The sequence below is a fragment of the Ceratotherium simum genome, chromosome 15 (genome assembly GCF_057802395.1).
Source record: "Ceratotherium simum simum isolate JZ-2026a chromosome 15, ASM5780239v1, whole genome shotgun sequence".
Lineage (NCBI taxonomy): Eukaryota > Metazoa > Chordata > Mammalia > Perissodactyla > Rhinocerotidae > Ceratotherium > Ceratotherium simum.
In genome coordinates this window covers 24347587-24368403 of record NC_141914.1, presented here as the reverse complement: position 1 = coordinate 24368403, position 20817 = coordinate 24347587, and the positions used below count along the sequence as shown (strand labels likewise).

Sequence of the window (20817 nt, the reverse complement as noted above, 5' to 3'; positions counted from 1 at the left end):
ATTTAATATATATTTAGTAATTGATTAGGTATTAGTTGTTCTTTTTTACAGAGAAGATATATAAAACAAAAATAAATTTAAAAAAATCAACACTGGTTAAGATTTGAAGGAAAGCACTTGCTTGCTCTAAATAATTCCACATTTTTTGATTCAGACAAATCTCCTCCCAGGGTCCTGAAAGAATGTGAGACATGACTAAGTCATAGTCCAGGAAAGGGAAGACTTACTGAGTAGGCATTACGCTGGTTAGTTCAATAACCATTAGTGGGGTTTTGGAAAGGAAGCAACAATCACTAGAAGGAAGCATCAACAACTAAAAGTTTTGTTGGTCATGAGAGCGAGGAAGGAACCCTGTGCTATATCTGAGCTCTGCCACTTACCACCTCTGTGACCTTCGACAAGTTACCTCACCTCCTGGAGCCTTGGCTTCCTCATCACAACGTCATAGAGTTGTGTGAAAATTGAATGAAATGAGGCTAAAAATGCTTCCAAACTGTAAGGTGCTGTGCATGGGTTAAGGATTATTATTCTTTCACAGGGTTATTAGATTGATTCATCAGAGGAATGTGGTAGGCACCGTATAACCAGACCTCAACAAAACATTTGACAACATTTTTCATTGTATCTTTTAGGAAAGATTGGAAAATACAAGTTGGATTTTCCAACACAATTGAGTGTGTTAGGGACTTGCTGAATGACTGTGCCTAGAAATGCTGAACTAGATTGACAGGAAATTTCTGTTGGCCTACTACAGGATTCTAGGCTACACTCTATCTTTTACAATGTTTTAATTCTTATCAAATTTGCAAGTGACATGAAGTTAAAGATAGAAAACTTGTCAGAGACAGAAACAGAATCTAAAACATCCTGGCAGGCTAAAACAAAGATGAATTTTCAAGATAAAATGTAACTGGAGTAATTGTCTCTTAATTATATCAAAAATAAAATTTGCAAAGATCTTTAAAAATTATAATTCCCAGAGCTAGCAAGAGTTTAGGAAAATAGGTAATTTCATATACTCTTGGTAAGAGTATAGATACACTGCTGAAGGAAAATGAACAATATATATCACAGGCCTTAAAAAAAAGCATATTCTTTGACTCAGAAAGCCACTTCTAAAAATATGTAAAATGTATAAAATAACAAAACCAGAGATGTCCATCCCAGCATCAGTTATGATAGAAAATAACTAATATAACACATACATCTAATAATATGGATTTGAAAGTAAATGATGGTATTTACAGAGGATGAAGTATATGACATATACAGTATATACCATATATATACTATATGAAGTGTATATACTTACATACTACAAGTATATAGGGGGTAGAGTATTAGGGGGTAGAGGCCAGAGATACTGCTAGAAATCCTACAATGTGCAGGAAAGACCCCCAAAACAAAGAATTATCTGTCCCAAAATGTCAATAGTGCCAAGAAATAGTGTCAAGAAACTGTTATACAGTCTTTAAAAATTAGGTAGCGAAAAAATATCTAATGATACAGGAAAACGTTCAAACATTTTGTAAAATTTTTTAGAAGTTATAAAATACTAAGAGATTTCATTTGTGTGTGATAGAAAAAAAATGGGAAGACTATACACCAAAGTATTCAATAGTAATCGACGAGTAGCAGGGTTTTGGGTGATTAAAATTTTCTTCTGCAAGCTTTTCTGCATTTTTCAAAGTTTCTTATAACACATGTATTACCTTGAAATTCAGTGAAGAAAAATATGCAATGAAAATTAATTGTTAAGGGGTGGTCTTTTCTGTGAACAGTGTGAAAAAGTTTTGATGGTTGTTGTTGACAGGGAGCCTGCAATCTTGGACTAGATTAACCAAGATGTACAGTGTATCTTATGAGATCTAGGATGAGGGATTCACGATCCTCTCTCTCCTGTGCTGGCCAGGTCTCACCAGGACTCTTGCGCTCAGGACTGGACACCACATTTTTTGTGTGTGTGTGAGGAGATCAGCCCTGTGCTAACATCCATTGTCAATTCTCCTCTTTTTTTGCTGAGGAAGACTGGCTCTGGGCTATCATCCGTGCCCATCTTCCTCCACTTTATATGGGATGCCGCCGCAGCATAGCTTGCCAAGCGGTGCCTCCGTGCGCGCCTGGGATCCCAACCGGTGAACCCTGGGCCGCCGCAGTGGAGCGCGTGCACTTAACCGCTTGCGCCACCGGGCCGGCCCCTGGACACCACATTTTATCAGGCACATAGGAGTCGTATATTTACACTGTGCCTATTTATGTAGAGAAAAATGTGTGTTTTCCCATTAATTGATTTAGTAGAAGTGGTGATCTATCTCAGTGTGATCCAATAAACTGAAGGTTCTTTTTAGGCAACTCTAGGATGAGGCAACTCCCTAGGTAAATGCCCAGTCCTCCAGGGCTCCCCTGTTCCCTTCCACACGAAGTGTGGATAAAGGTTCACTTTGTCCCCGAGACACACAGGGAGAAGGGACCTAGATCTACACCAGGTCCTGCAGATCCTCGCTCCCCCTGCTGGTCAACGCTGCGCCTGGCGTGGTGGCTGCTGAGGAGCAACTGGCCCTGTTCTGGGGCATTCTGCGGCTGTCTGCTGCTGGAGCCTGGGGCTTCCTTTCTTCTCCAGTCCTGGCTGGGCAGCACCTCATTCCCACTGGTGCTGTGGATCCCTGAGCTTGGCCTGGGATCTCACTGTGGTGACACTCTCCGGCAAGTTCATCAGCCAGACTCTCGGGCAACTCCTGCACCCCTCTGTGGGGGCACGGGGGAACTCTGGGGCCTGGCCACACAGGAAACAGGGCTGCCTAGAGAGATAACTTCAGGCCCTCCCTGCTAAACTGGGTCGCTAAGTTTATATATTTAGGGCGTGCTTTTTTCTTCCATGGGTAATATTTTGGGGAGAAAGTGGAAGTACTTTTTATTTTGATGTAATTTCAAACTTATAAAAAGTTGTATATACCCTTTGCCCAGATTCACCAGTTATTTACATTTGGTCTCTTTGCTTTATGTGTGTTTGTATGTGTACATATATACATCTTTCTCTCTATATATATACATATATACACATATATATGTATATACTTCTTCTTCTGAATCATTTGAAATGATATTAAAATCCCAGAAAAATTCTTTTGTATAGACAAGATTAGTCTAAAATTTATATGGAAAGGCAAAGGAACTATAATAGCTACAGCAATTTTGAAAAGGAAAAGTAGTGGGAGAAATCAGTCTATTTGATGTCAATACTTATTATATAGATGCAGTAATTAAGACTGTATGGTATTGGTGGAGAGACAGCCACACAGATCAATGGAATAGAACAGAGAACCCAGAAATAGACCTCTGTAAGCACAGCCAACTGATTTTTGACAAAGGTGCAAAAGCAATACATTGTAGGAGAGATAGTCTTCAACAAATGGTGCTGGAACAATCGGACATCATAGGCCAAAAAATGAACCCTGACCTAAGTCTCACACCTTCTACAAAAATTAACTCAAAATGGATCATATATTTAAGTATAAAACTTTAGGAAAAAAGAGAAGAAAATCTTTGGGACCTAGGACTTGGTGATGAGTTCTTAGATATGACACCAAAAGCATGATGTGTGAAAGAAAAAAATGGATATATTGGACTTCATCAAAATTAAAAACTTTTGCTCTGTGAAAGATACTGTTAAGAAGATGAAAAAATAAGCTTTGGACTTGGAGAAAATATTTACAAGCCACATATCTGACAAAGGACTAGCATCTAGAATATATTAAAAAAACTCTCAAAACTCAACAGTAAAAAAATGAATAATCCAGTTAGGAAATGGGCAAAAGACATGAACAGACATTTCACTGAAGAGGATATACAGATGGCAAATGAGTACGTGAAAAAATACCCAGCATCACTAATCATTAGGAAAATGCAAATTAAGACCATGATTAGATACTTCTACACATGTATTAAAACAGCTAAAATTTAAAAAATACTGACAATATCAAGCGTTGGTGAGGATGTGGAGAAACTGGCTCTCTCATACATTACTGATGAGAAAATAAATGGTACAGACACTCTGGAGAAGTTTGGCAGTTTCCTTATAGGCTAAACATACACTTAACATATGACCCAGCTATCGTACTCCTGGGTATTTATCCCAGAGAAATAAAAATTTACATCTAAACAAAAGGCAGCTTTATTTGTAATTGTCCCAAACTGGAAACAACCTAAATGTTCCTTAATAGGTAAATGGTTAAACAAACTGTGGTACATCCATTCCACGGAAGACTGTTCAGTAATAAAAAGGAAGGAAATATTGATACATGTAACAACTTGGATGGATCTGAAGGGCATTATGCAGTGTGAGAAAAGCTAACTCAAGAGATTACACACTGTACGATTCCATTTATATAGCATTCCCCAAATGACAAAACTATAGAGATGGAAAACAAGTTAGTGGTTGCCAGGGCTTAGTGATGAGAGGGAGGAAAATAGGTGTGAACATAAAGGGACGTAAGAGAGCTTTATGGTGATGGAATAGTTCTGCATTTTGATTGCAGCGTTGGTTATGCAAATCTACACATGTGATAAATGGCATAGACACATTGAATTTTAAGGGACCCCAAACAGCCAAAACAATCTTGAAAAAGAAGAACAAAGTTGGAGGACTTACACTTTTTTTTTCTAAATTTACTACAAATCTACAGTAATCAAATCAGTGTGGTACTGGCATAAAGACAGACATGGAGGCCAATGGCATAGAACAGAGGGCCCAGAAATAAACACTCACATATATGGTCAAATGATTTTTAACTAGGGTGCTAAGACTATTCAATGAAGACAGGATAGTCTTTTCCACAAATGGCACTGGGAAAGCTGGATATCCACAAGCAAAACAATGAAGCTGGATCCTTACCTTACACTTAAGTCAAAATGGATCAAAGTCCTAAATGTAAGACCTCAAACTATAAAACTCTTAAATGAAAACATGGGAGAAAAACTGTGGACGTTGCATTTGGCAATTATTTCTTGGATATCACACCAAAAGCACAGGCAACAAAAGAAAAAATAGATAAATTGGACTTCAAAATTAAAAACTTTTGTGCATCAAAGGACACTATCAAGGAAGTGAAAAGACAACCCCCAGGATGGCAGAAAATTTGTGCATATCATATATCCGATAAGGGATTAATATCCAGAATATATAAAGAATTCCTACAAGGGACTAACAAAAAAAAACAAACAACACATTTCAAAAATGGGCAAAGGCCTTGAATAGGCATTTCTTCCAAGAAGTTACACAAACGGCCAAAAAGCACATGAAAAGATGCTCAACACTACCAATCATTAAAGAAATGCAAATCAAAACCACAATGAGATACCACTTCACATCTATTAGGATGGCTACTATTAAAACACACACACACACACACACACACACACACACAAAATAACTGTTGGCAAAGATGTGGAGAAATTAGAACCCTAGTGCATTGCTGGTAGGAATGTAAAATGATGCAGCCACTGCTGAAAATAGTATGATGATTCCTCAAAAAATTAAATATAGGATTACCATATGATCCAGCAATTCCACTTTCAAAAGAATTGAAAGCAGGGACTCAAACAGATATTTGTACACCTTTGTTCACGGCAGTATTATTCACAACAGCCAAAAGGGGAAACAACCCAAATGTCCATTGATGGATGAATGGGTAAACAAAATGTGTTATATCCATACAATGGAATATTATTCAGCCTTAAAAATAAATGAAATTCTGATACATGGTACAACATGGATGAACCCTGAGGACATTATGCTAAGTGAAATAAGCCAGACACAAAAATACAAATACTGTATGATTCCACTTATATAAGGTACCTAGAGTAGTCAAAATCACAGAGACAGAAAGTAGAATGGTGCTTCCCAGGGGCCAGGAGGAGGGGGGAATGGGGAGTTACTGTTTAATGAATACAGAGTTTCAGTTTGGGATGATGAACAAGTTCTGGAGATGGATAGTAATGATGGTTGCATAACAAAGTGAATGTACTTAGTGCTACTGAACTGTACACCTGGAAATGGTAAATTTTATGTTGTGTGTATTTTACAACAATAAAGACAGACACACATACACACACACTCACTCCTCAGTTGCTGTTGCCACACTTCAAGTACTCAATAGCCATATGAGTACTAATGATTACTGTGATGGACACACAGGCCTAAAGTAAAGGATTTTAGGGGTGGCATATATTTGGTGGGATCATAAAAGTAATTTGGTTTTCACATGTAGCCTAAGGACATCAGTTTCATTATTTAAGCCTTAACATAGCAAAAGAATGGTAAACAGTAAGAACATATGTGCAGGGAGCTTAGTTCTGACCAGCAATGCCCAGTCACTCGCAAACCAGGAGCCTCCTGAGAGCTGGCCTGCCACCGATTTCATTCTGTGTGATTTCGGCAGGTCATGTAACCCCTCCAACCTATAGGCTTCACCTTCAATACAGAAGAGGGCCTGGTACTTTCCAGATGAGATTCCACATCTTCTTACGTTGGTGGAGCAAACCAGTTCCTGACCCCAGGGCATCACCCTGGGCCCGGCACAGAACAGTCTCTGGAAGCCAAACACCTGTAAAGGGAGGGGGCAGCATGCGGAAGATGAGAAGGGTTGGGGGCCCGCTCTGAAAGCTCCAGTTAGGTGGTAATGGGCAACCATGGGTGGGCGAGAGGCACGGGGGATGCAGAGTAAGCCTGGCGGCTAAGGCAGACCAGTGGCGAATGGAAACAGAGAAGCAGTGTCCCAAGGGAGAGAAATTGAGGCAAAGGTTATGCCAAAGCCATTCGAATTAAGACTGGGATTTAGTTCTCTCCTAACTCACACACTTACCTGCTGCAGAGAAATCAGCCTGCAAATGCAGATCCAGGGGAACAGAGAGGATGAGGCAGTTCCTCGAGTGAGGGGTAGGGAGGGGTCTGCACTGAAGATCAATGAACCCCAAATGAACTACCCTGGGCACTGGGAATGGAGCTAATCAGATGCCATGATACTGGCTCGATCTACACAGAGCTCCAGAATTGAGGCACGGGGTGGGGGTGGGGAGTGGAGGAAGGGAGCTCTGTCTGCAGAGGCAGCTGCCCAGAGCTAGGATGAACTCGCTCAGGTCATGCAAAGTCATGGCAAACATGAGACATTCTGACAAAGGCCCTGTAATTAACAAATTCGGTAAATAGAGAGAAGTGAAGAGGATGCCATTTCCTGATGCTCTAAGTCCTCACACAGAAGCCAGGCCAGGCAAATCTGACCTTTGAGGCTGTGGAACGGATAGAAATCCCTGTGCCTTGCAGGGCACCAGTGATCCTCAGCCAGGAAGTGGTGTTTGCCAGATATTATTTAAAAAATGCAGTTAAAAGCAACAAAAACTTTTTTTGAAGACATAAGCAAGTACGTTCCTCCCACAAATACTCTAAACCACCAGCAAGGAAACCCATGTCTATGCACACACATGCTCTCTCAAGAGCCCTTGCAGGAATGGGTACACAGCACAGTGTCAGGATTAAATGGTTCCTTGTATGACAGTGTATGGTACCCAGCAGGAGCTCAGTATACATGAGTTTAAATGACCTTTAACTGTGTGCTTCTTTAATACCCTTTCACCTGGAGCAAGACCAGGGGCCACTGCTAAGGAAGTGGGTGCTTAGGGGAAAAAAGAAAGGCTGAGCTGGGGGAGTGGACTGGGAAGTTGGAACACTGCACAGAACAAGGGCTCTCAAAACCTTTGATTTCACTTAACAGAGCCACATACTGCGGCACCACATCAACACAGCCTTGAGGAACTCAGTGGTTCTGTGCAGCTCTGATCCTCCTCTCTGCGGACCCATCAGCAAGAAGGATGGAGGAGACGAGGGAGGGAGCTGGTCCAGGAAACAGCTGGTTCCCACAGATCAACTCCCCAACAATGTCACCAAAGTGCGCTGTCAAGTGCTGCAGCTTAGGCGACCCCACCTCTGAACTACCCAGGAATCCAAGGCTAGGACTGCTGCTCATAACCCAAGCCAGACAGCAGGAGTGAGGCTCTTCTACTCCCCCTGGAGAAATACCCCTGAGCAGACAAGGCATGGCACTGGGTGCTCTGTCTCTGGCAGTGCTGCCAGGCACAGGGCCGGTGTCAGTCATGCGGGGATGCAGAAAGCAGGACTAGCAGGAAAGACGGTCAGGAAAGAGAAGTAACAGAGGCAGGAGGCCGAGCAGGGGCCCGGGGTGGTACCCATCCACGGAGAACATGGTGTGAAGGTTTAGAAGTTATTGGGGTTGCAGAAGGGAGGCTGGTTAGCAGAACCAGCATCTCATACTGAGAAGGCACCACCGTGTCCCCCATGCCATCCCTTCCAGCCAGTGTGCAGGGCAAGCAGCCACACAAAGGCCCCTTCCCCCACTCCATTCTAGACGCCCCTGGACCCGGCTGACGGCTGCACTCATCCTCAAAGTGGAGACTTACTTTTCTTTAATGGGGGAGAGGGGAGGGACTGGAGAGAAGAGGCAAGAAGACAGAAATAGCTGGAGAAAAAGGAATATGTAAATGAGTTCCAGGAAAACACACTAAGACCAAAACCACAATGACCCAGAAAAAGCTAATGCTTGGCTACCATGTGCTTCAGCATCCCATCTTCACTGATCATCTTAAATGTATTATTTCCTCTCAATACCAGCCATTTTCCAACAGGATATTTTGTGGTCTGATTTCCCTGTTCTGCTCTCCAACGACTGATAGGGGCCAGCACCCTGTGCCACCCTCACCGGCCCGCCCGCCCGCATCTCTTCCGTGCAGACACGACACTGGAGTGTGGCTCTCGACCGCCCAGAAGAGGACGAGCAATGAGGGAGAACACGAGTATCCATCTTTGCTAGTACGGGCTCCGTGGAAATAATCCATACTACCAAACAATTGGTTTAATTTTATTTCAAAATTGTACAAAATGGCCATAAGCGGCTATAAAAAACTTTGTCTTCAGAACACGTGAAAATTCAGAAAGAACAACAAAACAGGTATCATTCACAGTGTAATGGAAAAGATTTGTCTGAGGCAGAAATTACAACTCTTCCTTCTTCTTCCCCAGTCTTTCATGGTCTCCCTCCCGGAGGGTTCGAATAAAACTGGTAAATCCCAATTCCTGTAGGAAAGAGAGAAAGAGAAGAAAGGAACTTTCAGCCCTGATCAGGAGGTGCACTCTCTCCCTCACTCCTCTTCCCTGACCCTCTAGTGCTCGCTCCTCTGGACAGGGGGTGGGCAGAACCGGTAGGGGCAGCTGGCGAATGCAGGAGGGTCTGCTCAGCTACAGAGAAGCCCTGAGATGTGTGCGAGGAAACTCCCACACCTCGGAAGCAACCCCGGCTCTGAGGACAGGACTTGTGTGACAACCCCTCGGGGCTCTCTTCCAGCCAGGCACAGAGCCCTGTGTTCTCAGCTCTGCCGGGCCAGCTGCCGTCTGTGGTTTCCGGGAAGCCTCCTCTGCTGCCCCCTCAGTGGCTGTTCCCCTGCCCACCAGCAGAAAGAGCTCAGTGCATACTCTCCCCAGCTTACCGTCCGATCGCCTTCATACTTTTCTGCAAACTTCCCATAGTGGTAGTACTGGAAAGTGGGGTAGGCCTTGACGGCCTCCTGCTGACACAGGTCCTGGTTCTTATCCTTGACGCAGTCAACAGCAGCACAGGCAATCTACGGGCCCAAGAAAGGGAGGGTCAGCACAGGGTGTCTCCGGTCTGAGAGCTGAGGCCTGGATCCTCCGCACACAGACTGTGCTCCTGGCCCACGTCATGTGCTTCCTGTGATCTTTCTCCCCAAGAGCAGCTGAGCTGAACCAAAAGCATCCCCAGCCCAGAGTTCCCTTGAGACTGGTGGTGCCTGTTTCCAATTTCCAAGGCAGATGGGTAAAGTTAGGGGACTCAGCTTGGAGTGTCCTCACCCTACCCTTTAAAATCAAGAGTATAATGACCATAAGGGAAATTATGACTTGAAAGCCTTTGTAAACACCACAGGTTTTGTGATGCTTTCTGTGAGGCACTGTGGGACTCATTCATTTATCAACTGATATTCCTGAACATCTGTTTGGGGAGGCGGTGTAGTACCAATGTTAAGAACAAGAGCTTTGAGGTCAAGTCTCCCAAGTGCAAATCTTGGTTTGGCTGCATATTAAGACTTAAGGAAAATTACCTAGCCTCTGGGTGCCTCAATTTCCTCGTGTGTAAAATGGGGATAATAATAATACTTAGATTGTCAGGACAGTATGAAGACTGAGAGAATTCAGGTGAGGTGAATTGGCACAGGACCTGGGACACGGCTAGTGGTCGGTAATGCTAGCTGCTGGTATAATCACTCCTCCCGGCCCCACAGAAGCTCTGTCCCCGACAGGAGCTCAGTGTCTAGTCAGGGAGTTGGATAAAGAGATGATCCCAAGACATGACAGGAGGTATAATGGAGGTGGCCCACAGTACCAAGAGAGCCCAGGGGAGCGGCGCAAAGGCACTCTCGCACGGTTTGCCACCTGAGCCAAGGCCTGGAGGAGGAGGAGGCGGAGGAGAAGGAAGTTCCAGCCAGGGGAGCACATTCCAGAAACCGGGAAAGAGTTCAGCATGACTAAAGCAAACAGAGCTTCTGGGCAGAAAGAGGTTCCTAAATTGGCCGTTGGCCTCTTCTTGCCCATCTAACAAATTCCACACATTGGGTAGTTTTTCCTTATTATTTACCTTTCTTTCAAAATAAGAGGCTATCAAGCAGACACAGGGAACTTTTTCCTTGTTGAGGGTCACAAAGCAGGGAAGGAGGGGACAGTGTCAATTAACGGCAAAATGTAACCAAAAAAGCATTACAGGAGAGGGGAGGGCAGATTCTGATGAGGGGCAGCATTTATCCAAGTCCTGCCATGTGCCAAGCCTGTTCTAGGTGCCAGGGGTACAGTGGTGACCTTGACAAAGCCAGTCATGGAGCAACTGCCATTCTCACTGCGGGAAGGGGGTTAACACACACAAGTGAGATCATGGTAGAGCCCAGTGAATACTCTGAAGAAATTAACAGGGTGATTCGCTAAGACGATGGCCAGAGGGGCTCTTCTGCCAGGATGGCCAAGGAGGCCTTTCCGAGGAGATCATGTTTGATCTGAGACCTATGTGAGGAGAAGGCAGCCAGCCGTGTGAAGGCCCAAGGAAAGAGCACCCGAACAGAAGGACCAGCCCAGGTCAGGACCCGAGAGAGGAATGTGTGTGCTGTCTCTAAGGGCCGGGCCCATTAAGGAAGCCAGACTGAACTATTACCACGCTTGAAGTTTAAAACTGTTGAACGGGGGCCGGCCCCGTGGCTTAGCGGTTAAGTGCGCACGCTCCGCTGCTGGCGGCCCGGGTTCGGATCCCGGGCGTGCACCGACGCACGGCTTCTCCAGCCATGCTGAGGCCGCGTCCCACATACATCAACTAGAAGGATGTGCAGCTATGACATACAACTATCTACTGGGGCTTTGGGGGGAAAACATTAAATAAAAAAAAAAACAAAAAAAAAACTGTTGAACGACCACAATTCACACAGTCCGTGGGCCGCCAGTTATTCACATGTGGCTGGGGGCCCCCTTTCGGGTAGGAGAGCCCTGCAGGCCACCAGCAGTCACGCTTACTGGTCACTCACCTTGTGCCCAGGTGAGCGGGGCCTCTGTTCTGTGCGCAGCAGGACTGACCGAGTGAAGAGCGAGGCACGGCCTGCACTCTAGTCACCAGTGGGCCCCCTGCCCTCCCCCACCGCCCTCCCCCTTCCCTTCTACCTCGTCAGCTATATAACATTCTATACAGTAAGACTTCTTGGAGCCGAGTTTTCAAACTCACTGCACACGATCCATATCTGGCTCTCAGTCCTGTTCTATTTGGCCCACACGGAATTAAAAATAAATAAATAAATCTGAATTAGCTGCCAACATAGAAAAAGAGCCAGAAGATTTTATTTAAAAGTTTGGCTCTCCAGCTTCTCTTTAAAAGCCAGCTTTGATGGCACCTGCCCTGCATTCCCACAGGCAACACTTGGCTGGAGCAGAGGGGCAACTGTCTCCTTCAGGCAGGTTCAACTTGCCATTCGCCAGTGTCCACATGGAGCCCAAATCACTGGGCCGGCAGGCTGGTCCCTGCAGGCTTCTGAGAATCACAGTTCACCCTCGAAAGTGCTTTCTGAATTATTTACACATGAGCCAGATGCTCCTCTGGCAGTGCTCAGGGTTCTGTTTCTCGGGGCAGGCACTGAGCAGCCCGGCCCAGAGGAGATCAGCAGCCAAGGGCACTCCACATCCGGCCTCGGCCGGGGGCCAAGGCTCCTCTGCTACGTGTTAAAGTGTTTGATGAGCGTTGCTCCAGGCTGCTGCTCTCCCTGCGTCGCTTTAAATTACGAATTTAATTTGTATACAGGCCCCGGAGCTGTGGGAAATGTAGTGTATGGTTTTATAAATTGACTAAATTAAAAATGTGTACTTCTTCTGAATCACCTAAACGAGCTGCCAGCCGCATACACAGAGCGCTACTCCTGGCTGCAAAGGCTCATCCGTGCTCAGGGTCTATAGGAGAGGAGACGAGTGCGGCCTCTCTAAAGGAAGTGGCTTAGACTCTTTGGAAAGAAGGCAGCAAATATACCTCATCTATCCCATTTCCCCTGTCTAAACGCCTGCCCCCTTACACCCACTCAAGATCTGACAAACTTGCTCGCAGCACCGAATGCACACCTCTAACTTCTAGATTTGGTCCACAGTGGTTGGCTGTCGGTGCCCATCTGTGTCCCCTTGGCCCAACACCTGCCACTGGCACCTGCAACTCCTGGCTGCAGGGAGCTAGAAGTAAGGCCAGCGATGGATGGGGCTCGAGGACGCGTCCCCCTGGCTTCCTCGACCTTCAAGTGGGACGACTCTGTCCCCAGTGAGGTCTCCAGAGACTGAGCCTCAGGTACCCACCCAGTAACCTGCTCATTAACACACCTGCTCTGCTCCCTTCCCTGTCCAGTCTCCCTTCCTCCATCCCCTCCGCTGCATCCTGAGACCACCTCCCAAATAAAACCCCTGCATGTGAGTCCCAGGTTCCAGTCAGCTTCTGGGAGAACTTGGACAATGCCTGTTTGTTTGACTCTGTGGTGCCCCTCTCCAGCTGGGCTAGTCATTTAACCTAAGACTCAATCTCCTCAGCTGTAAAACGGGAGAGTCATAATACCTAGGTGATTAAGCTACTGTGAGGACGACATGACATAACGCTTTCAAAGTGTTAGTGGAAGAAGAGCTCTCAGGAAATATCAACTGTCACTGTTCCTTCATTCAGTCCATATTCACAGAGGTCTCAGCTGTCAGGGTTGTGGGGAAGTCGAGGACAAGTAAGGTCCCTGCCCTCAAGGAGCCTTCCCTTCTGCTGGGCAGATAGCTTTGTAAACACAGGGGACTATATGCAACACGGCCCGAGTTCCGGCAGCCTCGTGGGCCAGTCACAGAGGAGGGGCTCCGGATGGTCTTCACACCTGGCCAAGGGCTGCACTGCTGGCCCTGGCCCGCCCCAGGCTGGGACACCTTGATGTGCAGTGAGAGACGAGCCCCACCGTGCCAGCCCAGGGGTCCTGACTCCTGCCTGCGCCCCCCAGCCTTCCACCTCAGATCCTTGTCCTCCACGGCCTCTGCCATCACGCCATCCGTTCCAACACTAACGGCGTGCAGCCCCTTCTCCACCCAGCATGTCAACCGCTCAAGTCCCCCAGTAAGCCCCTGGGAGTGGGTGGAGGCTCCCCAGCTAAAATACGAGCTGCCTCATGCAGCTTTATTGATTCAGTAAAATAAATCTCTGCTGGAGCTAATATTGACTTTGGCTATGAAAATGGAAGTGCACGACCAACTGCATATTGATCGGGGAAGGAACAGGGACCGGCTTCTGGTGGAAAAAAATACAATTCTGACTAAGAAGTGGCAGCATGGGGTGTCAGGGAGAACTGGGAGTCAGGAGACCAGTACTGGCTGTCAATGACCTACTGGGCATATCAGGGCAAGGGACACAGCTCCTCTCTGGCCCTGATGCCTCCTGAGTAGAAGGAGAGGGCTGGGCAGGCCAGTAGTCCCCAAACCCCCGTCTGTGGCCAGCACAAGAGCCAGCTCTTAAAAATCACACATTCCTGGAACCACCCCCAGAGGCTCTGATCTGACACTTCTAGGACGGCACCCAGCAATCGGGGCACCAGTAACTTCAGTCCCCCAGGCTGGAGAGACACATTGCCTCCCTGCTGTTACTAAGAGCCACCTCCAGGAGCCCCAGTCCTGCCAGTTGCCTGGGACAGAAGGTAAAGTGTGTTCCTGAAAACAAGTGAGGGTGATCCCTGGCTTGTAATAAAGGAAGTTGGAAGGAAGGACAGAGGGAGTAACAGGGACAGAGAGAATGACTCCAAGAAAGGGCCAGCAACATTACTGGCCCAAGTTAAGACAATTAAGCACAGGCATATCAGTGTCTCAGAGAAGGAGGGGGTCTCCATGGACAGGGGGCCCCTGTGCATCATGGAGGGGAACAGGGAAGAGGAGGGCACAGCCAACCAGGCCTCGTTGGGCCTGATGTGATCCCTTCACAGACCCTGAGCAGCCGGGGGGTGGTGGGGGAGGGGCAAGGAGACCCCACACCTGAGCCATCTCCCGTCTGTCCACAGCTCCAAGTGTTCTAGGTAGGGGTGATGAGGGCCAACGCACAGTGACTGCCAGTCCAGTCCTGGCTCCGGGTAGTAAAGGCCTCCCCACACCAACGCCCAGACTGTGAGGGAGCCCCATGGGGACTGGCAGCCTGGGCGATGCTGGACCTCCCTGTCGTGTGCACAGGCCTGGGGCAGCAGAAGGGGGCAGGGTGGTGAGGGAGACAGAACACGGGAAGCCCCTCCTGCCATGCCCCTCTCAATGCAGGCAAAGCGGCAGGCAGAGGAGAAAACTGCTGCTGGTCCCAGTACTCCCTCTGGGTGGGGTGAGGGTGCCTCAAGAACACAGCCAGGGCTCGTGGGTGACAATGGGACTCCCCATGTCCAAGGAAGGGAGAGGTCTTGGGGTCTGAGTTCCCAGTTTGTCCCTGCTCTCCACGTGTGCCTGTGTCCCAGCCCAGCTTCCTCTGACTTGCCGTCCCTCACGGCTCTCACCACCCCACCTCTGCCACTCCCGCAGGGCAGATTCAAGGCGGTCCTGGCACGTGTATCCAGCCTGCCTGGCTGCGCCTAAGGATTCTGCCCAGGAAAACAAGGCACCACGGCAGAGACGCATGAGACTTCGGGTCTGGGTGTGTGTGGGCGCGTTTCTGGGGCCTGTCGTGGGAGAGGTTCCTATGCCCAAGTCTTAGGCTGGGAAGAGTCTTTGTGGTCACCTAGACCCGCACCCCAACTTTAGAGAGAAGGGAACTCGAGGCCTGGAGAGTTGATATGACTTCTCCCAGGTCACACATTTAGCAGCAGCCAAGGTGTACCAGCCTGAATTCCGGGGTCTTCTCCCTGCCACACAACCCCTCAGCCCGAGTCACACACTGCCCTCACCCAGTGGCGGCCTGCACTGCCTGGGGCCCCCTCCCCACACCCTAATCCAATCTGCAGCTCTAGCTTGTTAATTTTATGCTTCATCGGTTGGCAGCTGCAGGAGCCTTTCACTTAGGGATGAGGCTCCACAGACGCGGCCCTGCTCTCCTCCACCGTGGCTGCCTACAGTTGACTTTTGTTAGATTTTTTTATTTGTATTTTTAATTATGTAAGTAATGCATGACTACAAATCCTACTGTAAAAAGCTTCAAGCACTAAAAAAAACAAACAGATGATCCCTTTATCATCCCCCTCCTCTATGGAAGGGCTGTAACGGTTCAGTGTACCTTTTTTAGTTGATTTTGCAGCATAAATTCAGCCTGCTCTAACCTGCCTTGTGAAAAGAATGTCCTGGTCTCCGCAGAACCTATTTGGAAAGGGGACTGAATGGAAGGGAGGAAGGTACGGAAATCGGTGCAGGGCAAAGCTGGAGGCAACACAAGAGATGAAGAGGGGTATCCTTACCTTTCGGTCATCTTTGAAGACGTCAGCTGTGGCAGTGAAGTGTGGAATGACCTTCTTACAGTGTGGGCACCCTGCATGAGAGGAGAAGGAGAGAGCACGATAGAATGTTGCACACACCAGGGAGGCTGCAGAGCCAGGCCCCTCCTAGAGCCTCCAGACAGACCTTTCTAGGAGCTTCTCTCCACCCAACAGACTGTGAGGGTTCACCTGACTCTCATTCCCCACTCACTCCACTGTCAGAGTCCATGCATCAACACTGCCACTCAAATCACTGACTTGCCGTCCGCTGTCAGCATGAGGGCTTTGTAGGTGTCCCTCCAGCAAGTGTCGGTTCCAGTCCTGCCCGAGACCTCCCATCCTACACCCTCCCATCAAACACACAGCCTAAGAGGCTGGGGGTAGGGGAGATGGAGACAGCGGTCTTGCTCTGCAAGCTCCTTCCAAAGAAGGCTGCCCTGGGGCTGGTAAGAGCCTGATCCGGGTGCAGAGGGAGCTTTGTGCTTGGTAAAGGAGGATGTGTGCTCAGGATTCTCTGGGCCTGTTACGGAGCCCAGTGCCAATGGTAGATCTTTCCATTTCATGACTGAGAAAGCAGGATGGGAAGGTGGGGGGCCTGAGCTCCCGCTGCTCATGCTTCCCTCCTAACTCCCACATTCCCAGCACCCCTACCCCAGACTGGGTGGCCAAACCAGGCCTCAGGTCCTCATGCCGTCCTTCCACCCGTCGCTCTACAAGCAACCCGAACCTCAGATCCAGGAATGGGAAATCCAAGGTCATGCTAAGAGAAGGACAAGCTGTAGGAGTCCCCATGCTTCTCGGCCTGGGTGCCTGACCCAGGGAAGAGGCCCACCAGAGTGGGCAGGGACCTGTGAGTCTGGAGGCCTAGATGTGACAGTAGTGCATGCGCCATCCTGTCTCTCTTGTTCCATGTGTCACCCTGAGCCCCTCCAGCTCTGACGACAGCGTCTCAGGCATGGGCTGGCCCAGACTTGCTTTCTTGGCCCTTCCCTCAATTTTAGCAGATCAAAACCCAAGCCCACCTCCTCTGTCAAACATTCCCCAGATACTGGGGAACACAACTGCCAAGAGAACAGAACTGCTTTGAGGGGAGAGTTTCCCTGACCTTGGTAATTAATTCTGGTCTAAACACAGGTGGGAGAGGCCAAATGCCCCGTGGGGAGACCTGGCTCCAGCCAACTTCCTGAAAAACAGCCGGGCCAGGCCTCCTGTGGCCTTGGGAAAGCCAAGACGGGGAACAGAGATGGTTTTGCTCATCTGCTTTCTCTCTTTTTAAAACAAGATAATCATCACTGGCATTTGAAAGGGTTTTGTGAAGCCAAATTAAGGCTAAGCTACAACTATAATCTGAATTTAGCACTTGAGCTGGTTTCTGAGATGGGCAGGACCACCCATACGGCCTGAACAGTGTGGGCAGCGATGGTGAGGGGGCTTAAGGGGATTTTCCCAACATCTGATGCAAGAGTAGAGAAGAGAGTGGGCTGGTTATGGGTTATACCAGAACTAAATGAGACAGTGCCTAGCACAGCCTAACTCAGGGACGATACCAATAGATGATTTTTTAATTGCCTCAATGGCAATTGCAAGAATACTTCACTAATTTGACCAACCAGAGAGAAGAATAGGTCAAATTCACAAAAATTTCATACTATAAAGGAATGATGGTATATAGTTTTCAAGACATATAAAGAACACAGGTGCTGGTTGACAAGGCTAGTTAAAGCCTCCCCTGCGGCACCCAGAGGCACATGGATGCCCACTAACAGCCTTAGTTTGGCCGGAAATAAGCCGTCCCCTCCCCCAAATCTGGTATCACTATTCATTTTTCCTTTCTAACCCCTTTGCTTACTGACAGTATAAAGGTAACTGTCAGCCTAGTGCAAATTCCTATTACCATCAGTTTAAAGTATTTAAGTCTTGAATTAATGGCCTTCTGGTGCATCTAATGTTCTCATTATCCAAAAGAAAGAGCACGGCAGATGAATAACCAGAGGGGAGCCTGCTCTAGAAAGAGCATGGAGATGTTTCCAAGAGGTGTCAGGTGGGCCAAAGAGGCAGGATTGTTTAGTTTGAGCTCTTTAAAAAAAGGCACCACCTCTGTGTAGCAGGAAACCAAAGAAGCCTCCCAGAGAAACAAAAACTGAGGACAGGACAGAAAATTCCAAGTCTAGAGACTCAGCCAAGCTGGCCTAATAAGAAGGGCAGTCACCATGACCAGACCATTCAGAGCAGACGGGGCTTGGAATAGGACAGAACAATGAAACACCAGGAGGAAGATCTGTGCAGAAACTGGGGAAGTGGGATGGGAGGGAGGTGGGATGGGGTAGGAATGTGGGGGGAGGAGAAATGGGGGAGGGATATGAGGGGAGGAGAGATGGCGGGAGGGATGGGGGGGTTGGCTTTTGCTTTTTCCTTTATACCTGCCTTTATCAGGTGTCTGACCCGTCTGTACTATTTAGATTCTTTATACAAAAATAAGTATACACTTTATACTACATATTACAAATAAGTACATATTATTTTTATCATTGAAAAAATTAAAAAGACTGTCTTTGGATAGTCCCCCCAACCCCTTAACCCAATGATGAGCATGTCTTAGGAGTCTGGTGCAGAGTTCAGGGACAGGAAAGTGCAGTCAGGGAGATGGGACTCTCTGGTGCAAAGCCCTTTGCCAAAAACTGACTTGCTCAGTGACACGGCCCCAAATGGACTGTGTCTAGAGTTATTTCTTGCCAGAGTAGATTGTGAGGCCTTTGAGGCCTGGCAGGGACTATGCCTCCTTCCCTTGTATCCTGGGCCCAGATCACGACCCAGCACACAGCTGTTATTTGAGGGAAGGAGAGAGGAAGGTCGTTAGCACCCTGCAGGGATAGAGTCCCCATCCCATTCCCTGGGGATTTAGGAACCTTCTGCCCCAGCAGCCACTGGGGCCTTGCTGTCTATCACGAAGGCCCCTTGGTAAGGAAGGGTCTGGAAAGGCTGAGGGAATGCCAGGTTTGGCTGGGGTCCAGAGGTCTGGGGGGAGAGAGGGGCATTTCCGGGGGAAAGTATTTAGTCTGGACTTGCTCAAGTCCACCCAGTGGTTCATCAAGGACTCCTACTTCCATGGCCAGGTTCTCGCTCATTGCTGAGAAAGCTCTTACTCTCTGAATCATGTCTGGGACAAAAAGAGAGCACCAGACCAGGCTGCGGGAAGAATGCTGTCATTAACTTGCTACGAGGCCTTGGGCAAGTCAGCATCTCCTGGGCCTCAGTCCTGCACCCCCACTCTGCCCTGAAGGAAGACGTTAACCTCTGAAAATCCACCCAGTCTTCTAGCAAACTCCTAGGATGGATGAGGACAGCGAGAAGCTCCGCAAGGAACTGGTAGGATGTATTAGCTGCTTGAGGGTGGGGTCTGAGGCTCGGAGATGGTGGGGCCAGGAGGCCACCCCTCTGACAGTGAGAGCTGAGAAGAAACATTACGGATCATCGACACTTGGAAAGTGGGGGCAGGAGGGGCGCAAACAGGAGGGTTGGCTACAACCCAGCGGGTTTATGACTAGACGGAGGTGCCTGGCTTCTCTGCAGAGCAAAGCTTTATTATCCGCACTACAGCTGAGCTGTAACCTGGGGGAGGGAGACAAGGAAAACAGAGGAGTGGGAATTCAAGAGCCTTTCCTTTTAAGTATCAATTAACACCTTCACAATGGGAATACACAGAAACCCGAGGTCACCAACACCAAAGTTAGCAGACTAACGTGTCACCTCCTCAACTTAAGCTCTGACTAAAACGAGGACGGCAGGGGAGGATCACGGGCGGGCGAGCTCGGAGCAAACGTGAGCGTGCCTTTACCAGAGCTTCAAAGCCGCCTGGGAAGATCACGACAGGGCCCGGGCTCGGGGCGCTCAGGAAGACAAGGGAGCAGAAGCCTAAATGGGACGGCTAAATTCCAAGTTGCTCAGTTCCAAGGCTTAAAGGTGAAGTCACGCCTGAGAGATGGAGGGGGCTAAGGAGTGGAAGGCAGTGGCCAGGTGGGAGGCAGGCAGCCAGCAGATTCCAGGGACACGAGGAGACTGAACAATGATACCGCAGGTCCCTACCACAAACAGGAGCAGAGGGCTTTAGGAATGACGTGGGAAATGCTCCCCAGAAAGAGGGAGAGAAGCTGACAGAGCTGATAGAAGGAGCCCTGGACTTTGAAGGACCTCAGCCTGGAATCAAATCGTCTCATAGCAGAGACGAGCCCAGAGTTGACCTGTGGCTGCCCTGGTCCCCAGGGGGCTCTTCTTGGTTTGGTTGGGCCCAGCCCTCTACCGCCGTCTTTGGTGAGCACCCCAGCTACTTACAAGGGGCATAGAACATGACCAAGGTGTGTTTCTTCTTCTTCAGAGTCTCCCGGAAGTTGTCCCCCACCAGATGCAACACGCTGGTCTGCTGCTCTTCCCAAGTGGGCTCTGGGGGTGGGGGGGCCTCGGGGCTGCAGGAAGCGGGGGCGGAGGGGAGACAGTCAGAAGGAGGCCCATGGACAGGCAAGCACTTGCACCCCCACCCCCCAACCACTCAGGGGAGCACCCGAGAGGACATTTATATCCTTCCTAAAATTTCATTTTAAAACCTCAGTTTAAACACAAACAAATCTGTACCATCAGCAAAGACATTCTGATTCCCTCTGAGGAGCCTACTGAGAAGGCATTTTGTGAAGTTGTGGAAGCCCTGAGCCCCCTTCAGGGCAAGGCAGCCTCTCCAGGTGTGGGCCCTCACCTCCTCGCCTCCAGTATAGAAGCTCCTCCACC

General features: G+C 48.3%; 1 protein-coding gene across 1 annotated transcript in view; it reads right to left on the bottom strand.

The window, feature by feature from the left end:
* Positions 1-8914: 8914 nt before the first annotated feature.
* The window catches only part of PDIA5 (protein disulfide isomerase family A member 5), an 88319-nt gene continuing 76416 nt past the window's right edge, over positions 8915-20817 (bottom strand). The window contains exons 14-17 of the mRNA XM_004424496.2: positions 20371-20501; positions 16024-16094; positions 9553-9687; positions 8915-9142 (exon numbers count right to left, since the gene is read on the bottom strand). Coding sequence (XP_004424553.1) covers positions 9062-9142; positions 9553-9687; positions 16024-16094; positions 20371-20501 — 418 coding nt within the window. The 3' untranslated portion in view covers positions 8915-9061. The remainder of the gene's footprint in view (positions 9143-9552; positions 9688-16023; positions 16095-20370; positions 20502-20817) is intronic.